Source organism: Pogoniulus pusillus, chromosome 24 (genome assembly GCF_015220805.1).
Source record: "Pogoniulus pusillus isolate bPogPus1 chromosome 24, bPogPus1.pri, whole genome shotgun sequence".
NCBI lineage: Eukaryota > Metazoa > Chordata > Aves > Piciformes > Lybiidae > Pogoniulus > Pogoniulus pusillus.
Window position 1 is genome coordinate 18,786,277 of NC_087287.1, and position 6,029 is coordinate 18,792,305.

Genomic DNA, 6,029 nt, shown 5'->3' on the forward strand with positions numbered 1-6,029 from the left:
TTTGAAGTAGATGTGATCTGTCAATAAATAAGGGAGTTTGCATAGGATCTAATGTGGCAGAAAGAGTTTGGCACACAGGGACTCTGGCTTGCTGATATCAGTGTTGCCTAAGCTTCAGCATCTGCTTCATCTAAAGCTCTAAATCAGAGAACACCCTCATACAAGAGTATGCTTTATCACCAGTAATGAGTTGCAGCTGCATGCAGCAGAACTCTGCAGACAATGCATCGTGTGTCGTGAAAACTTGGGTGAGTTTATATTAGTCTGTCCCTTATAATCTTCTTTTTCTTGTCCTTAACAGTTCCACCAAGTGAGAAGAGTGATGACCATCCTTTTCCTTACTATGGTTATCTCATACTTCAGTTGCATGAAAGCTGCCCCTATGAAAGAAGCTAGTGTAAGAGGACAAGGCAGCTTGGCTTACCCAGGTCTTCGGACCCACGGGACTCTCGAGAGCCTAAATGGGCCCAATGCTGGTTCAAGAGGACTGACATCGCTGGCAGACACTTTTGAACACGTCATAGAGGAGCTTCTAGACGAGGACCAGGACATCCATCCCAGCGAGGAAAACAAGGATGCAGACTTGTACACATCTCGAGTCATGCTAAGCAGTCAAGTGCCTTTGGAACCCCCACTGCTCTTTCTGCTTGAGGAGTACAAAAACTACTTGGATGCTGCAAACATGTCCATGAGGGTCCGACGCCACTCTGACCCAGCTCGCCGCGGGGAACTGAGCGTCTGTGACAGCACCAGCGAGTGGGTGACGGCGGCAGAGAAAAAGACTGCAGTGGACATGTCTGGGGCGACTGTCACAGTCCTGGAGAAAGTCCCAGTGCCCAAAGGCCAACTGAAGCAATACTTCTACGAGACCAAATGCAACCCCAAGGGGTACACAAAGGAGGGCTGCAGGGGCATAGACAAGAGGCACTGGAACTCCCAGTGCCGAACTACCCAGTCTTACGTGAGAGCTCTCACCATGGATAACAAAAAGAGAGTCGGCTGGCGCTTTATAAGGATAGACACTTCCTGTGTATGTACATTAACCATTAAAAGGGGAAGATAGTGGCTTGGTGTTGTATAGATTATATTGAGACAAAATTATCTATTTGTATATATACATAACAGGGTAAATTATTCGGTTTAAAAAAAAGAAAACAAAACAAAAAGGAGAAAAAAAAAAAGAAGAAGAAGAAGAATTTTATGGACTGCATGTATAACTGAAGTTTATACAGTACAGTGGTTCCACAAGCTATTTATTGAACATATCCATGACCTGAAGGGGAACAGAAGTCATTTTTGCGCACAAGTTTAAAAAAAGGGGGGAAAAAAAAGGAGGGGAGGGGGGGGAAAAAAGCAACAAAACCAAGCAAAGAGAAGTCTGCATTCCATTCCTCGATAACATTGTGGTTTGTCGCCGTTGCCAAGAATTGAAAAACATAAAAAAGTTGGAAAAAAAAAAAAACACACAAAAAAAAAAGAATAAAAAATTGCATGCTGCTTCCAATTGTGAATTGATGATTTAAAACGTCCTCTTTCGGAGAAAATAAATCGAACCAAAACATTCCGTTTACAGCTGAGACAGTAAATATCTTTCTTTCTGTTAGCGTTCTATCTGTTCACTGCTTTTCACTTTCGGGTAGCGTTGGAATTAAAACGATGTCAAGGTGCTGTTGTCATAGTTTGACTGGTTCTCTTTTGTTTGTTGAGCTCCCCTTAGATTGAGTTATTGGGGGGGGAGGGGAAGAGGGAGGGAAAAAAAAAATCATGACCTTCTTCTGGATTCAAACCAAATTTGGTTGGGTTTGGTAGGGTGTGAAGGTGTTTGCGATAGCAATGCGACTGCTGATGGGGAGGGAAAAAAATTGTAGTGATGATTTAAATAATCGATAATAAATAAATTTAAATACAACAATAATAAAAAATAGTGGTAATAAAAATCATCATTAAAAATAATAATGATAAAAAAATAATAATTATAATAATAATTAAAAGATAGGCAACTGGGAAAAAAAAAATCAAAGCAAAAGATGGGTGATGTTCCACTTCATGTTGTTGAACTTCAGGCTTAGAGGCAGCACTTATTTAACTGTATGGCAACATGCCTTTTTTTTTTTAGCTTTATGGGTTTATTTATTGTTATTTGCTGTCTTTTGAGGTCTGCGTTTGCTTCTACCGCGTTTGTTTGTGTTTGGGATTTCCTCCTCCCCTCCCCTTTCCTCCCCTCTGGGAGGATGCTGCCTGTGATCTTTCAAGCGCTTCGCTTAGCATGCAGCTGGAGCTTGTCCTATAGAAGATATTCTATAGGAGGCTGAGAGCAATTTTCGTGTAATAAAAGACTCTGCACTTAAATGTCTGGGTGAAGCACCCTGGCAAAAGGGTCTAGAAAGATGATAGTGGCTCTGAAATCAGGTCGGTCGTGGGACTGAGTAGCTCAGCCACTTCAGGGACAAATAACAGTGTTTGGGGTTGACTGAGGCTGTCCAAATCGTAATCAGTGCTGAATGTGGTCCTATGCATCCTGCAAGAGTGAGGACTTTGCTCTCTACACTGCTGCCTTTGCGCTCCGCAGCGCTTCTGGCAGCCTCAGGCCAGCGGAGCACTGTGAGCAAGTTGCTGTGGCATCCCTGCCTGAAGGAGCCCTGGGGAGCAGCCGGGGAAGGCGGCAGAAGGGAGCCCTGCCTGGAGCTGAGAGCAATTAGCATTTGTGTTCGTGCGGCTCTACCTCTGCTGTCAGCCTTGTTTTGTGAAACAACTCTTGGCACAAAAAAATCCTCTTGACGTAAGTGAAGAGCAAGTGCTGGAGGAGTTGGCTTAGCGTTGCTTAGGTTCTGACAGACGTATTTAGCCCTGTGCTACCCCTCCAACTATCCTGACAGAAGTCTTTCTAAAAAGGCAGGTTGTAAGCCTGAGAGCTGTGCATAGCACTTGCTCTGACTACAGTGGGCAGAGGGGCAGAAATAGCTCATTAGTGAGCTCACTGGAGGCAGATGCTATATTTGTAGTTGCTGTACATGAAGAGAAGTAACTGAACAAAGAGGAAAATGCTGCAAAATAGACCTGCTGCAGGATCTGCAATAGTCTGCCTTGTTGTTGAATTCAGTTAAAAACCTAGGCTGGGCAAAGCTTATCTGAAAATGATAGAAAGCCTGGAAGCCAACAGGCACCTTCAATATCAGTGATTTCTTCTACTAGAGGTGGAAGGGCTTCCCCATCCCTAAGATAACTGTCGAGGAAGAGTCATCTCAGCTGTACAATGGAAGCATTTTACGTTGGCCAGATGTGCATGGACAGTGAGTGAGAAGAAAGGGTTGTAACCCCCCTCAACTCCAAACCTCAGCCTTCCCTATCAGTTGTAAGTTGTCCCTCTAAGTCTCCCACATAGGGACTTACTGAAATGCCTCAGCACTTCAGCTGAAGTGTTCTTCGTGCAAGTTAACTGCTGATAGAGTGGAGAATTTCTTTCCACTGTAGCCAGTCCCTGTATGTCTATTACAATTCTTTGCATTTAATAACCCAGCCATAGCTCAGGAGCTGTTCTCAACAAAGTTCCCAAACTACAGCAGAGAGATGGTGACATAGTGGCTCCCATCAAAACCAGTGCTGGTTGCTTTGGAAGGGGAAAGGATGTGACTGATAATGAGTGAATAACAAACATTATGGCTCAGCTAGACTGGAAAAAGAAATGATAGCTAGGATGTGGCAGTAATCTCATTCAGATAAAGGAATAAAATAATTCCCAGGTCATAGAAATTGAATTTCCAAGAGAATCATGCTAGAAATAAAGCTCCTTATATCCCAAAGTTAATTATGGCTATATTCTTATCTCAGAAACCCTCTCCTGGCATAGGTAAAGACGACACTGCTGTGCTAGACATGAGGTAGTGGGCTAGTAGGTTCAGAGGGCAAAGGGCAGCCCCTGTGGGTGGGGGCAATAAGGGCTGGAGCAGAGAACCTGCAGAAGCACTGTCCCCTGTGACTACAGCAAGTGACACTCTCCAGAACATGCCAGTTCTGTGCCTACTGATGTGAAGGTGGCAAAAACACTGCAGTCCCATGGCTCCCACCTGTCTGACCTGGTACAGCGTGATGACAGGCTTGGCAGTTCTAACAGACCAGAGGCTGTGGGGATGGTGTGTGTGAGGGGGGTCGTCTTTCATGTCACTTAATGAAACTCTTGCTGTGGTCTGTTTGTGACAAAGGTATATCATGCATGTCAGCAGGCCTAGTGCTGTGTTCAAGTAAAGACTCTTGCAACTGTAAGTCAAATGTCTGTGGCCTTGTTCTCTATTATTCACCTTGTGTAACATAAATATTTATTGTATATTTATATAATTTTATGGGGGGTGGGGGGGGGGGAAACCCAACCTGCAATTGGCATTAAAATTTAAAAGCAACTGCATCACACTGTAAATAGAATTAAGCTATATTTAAGTGTACTGATTAACATAATATATGTTTAACTATAGAGTTTTTTATGTTTTTAAATATATTTTCAAAATATATATATATAAAACTTGGGTTTTTTTGGGGGACCATGTGATTCTTTTTTCTCTAATTGTAAAACAAACTGGAGTTTTCCTATAAAGGTGTGTGTTCTTTGTTTCAAAACCATTTTTTACTCTATTTTAGCAATAAAATCTCACTCAGAGGGCAGGCAGCATCTCTGTTTCACAGCCAGACAGCCTCGGGAGGGGAGGGGAGAGGAGGGGAGGGGGTGGGGAGGATTTGCTTTCCATAAGAGTGGGAGATGCTTGCAAGATAATGTATTTCCATTTAATTCTAGCACACAAGAGCTCATGAGAGTAAACCCCACGAAGGACACAAAGATATGATTTTGTTCAGCTGTAAAATAATGAGTGTAATGGAGGTGAGGGAGAGGGGTTACTAACCTTAGTAACTAAGGGATAAGTGAGACATAAACTCAATAGTGATAGCTCAGTCGTGTATCTGATTTTTCAGTGGTGTCATGTATATTTATATCCCCTGCACTGAACTTATTTATGACCCCAGGGAGTACTGTGAGTGGAATTCCTTGGATTTAACATATTGTTAGCATTTCTGAAAGAATATTCTCTGCCACAACTGCCAAGCCTCCCTATGTTTAATTATCCCACAGCCCTAGAACAATCAATAAATCTTCATGATGAATAGAAAACTTCCATACAACTTAAAGAGGAGGGGGTGAAAAGCAGAAACCCAAACTCTTAAAAGATTCCATTGCTGTGAATTTCCCAAGAGCCCTGTGCCAGCAACATCTCCACAAGCTCTGAGGAAATGGTGCTTCTGCAGATTATCATTTATATTAAACACACATGTGTCTGCATTGCTCGCTTTATTCTCCCTCAATAAGCCAACAGAAGCAGGGTGATGCTAAACTCTTTGGTGTATGGAAGAATGGAGTGGTGGTGTTACCATAGGATGTGCCTGAGCCTGGCTGCAGGAGCTGGCTCTGCTCAGACTCTGTCTCCTCCCTTAGGTAAGACAGAGATGGATGAGGTTGCTTTAGCTTGGTGGTAAATTACATCTGCCCATGAGAGAGGTCAGGCTGAGAGAGCTGGGACTGTTCAGCCTGGAGAAGAGAAGACTCCATGGGGACCTTAGAGCTGATTTCCAGTAGCTGCAGGGATCCTACAGGAAGGCTGCAGAGGGACTTTGCGTGAGGGTGTCTAGAGACAGGCCACAGTGGAATGGTTTGAAGCTGAGGGAGAGCAGGGTTGGACTGGATGTGAGGAAGAAGTTCTTCAGTCTGAGGGTGGTGAGACTCTAGGCTGCCCAGAGAGACTGTGGCTGCCTCCTCCCTGGGGGTGTTGGATGAGGCCTTGAGCCTCAGTCCAGTTGAGAGGTGTCCCTGTGGTGGGGAGGTTGGAGTAGATGATCTCTAAGGTCTCTTCTAACCTGAGCCATTCTGTGGTTCTGTGATTCTGTGATATGGTAAACACAAGTACCTAGGGAATAAAATGGGCATCCTCAAAATACATATTTGAACTACAGAGGAAGACACAGGAGCTAACCATCCATCCATCCAACCA

The 6,029-nt window shown here is 43.8% G+C and overlaps 1 protein-coding gene across 4 annotated transcripts in view; it reads left to right on the forward strand.

Annotated features, from left to right (window-relative positions):
* Positions 1 to 4,353, forward strand: part of BDNF (brain derived neurotrophic factor) — a 44,886-nt gene extending 40,533 nt beyond the window's left edge. For all 4 annotated transcript variants that reach the window (XM_064163850.1, XM_064163852.1, XM_064163851.1 and 1 more), the window contains exon 2: positions 302 to 4,353. In XM_064163850.1, coding sequence (XP_064019920.1) covers positions 302 to 1,063 — 762 coding nt within the window. In that variant the 3' untranslated portion in view covers positions 1,064 to 4,353. The remainder of the gene's footprint in view (positions 1 to 301) is intronic.
* The last annotated feature ends 1,676 nt before the right edge of the window (positions 4,354 to 6,029 follow it).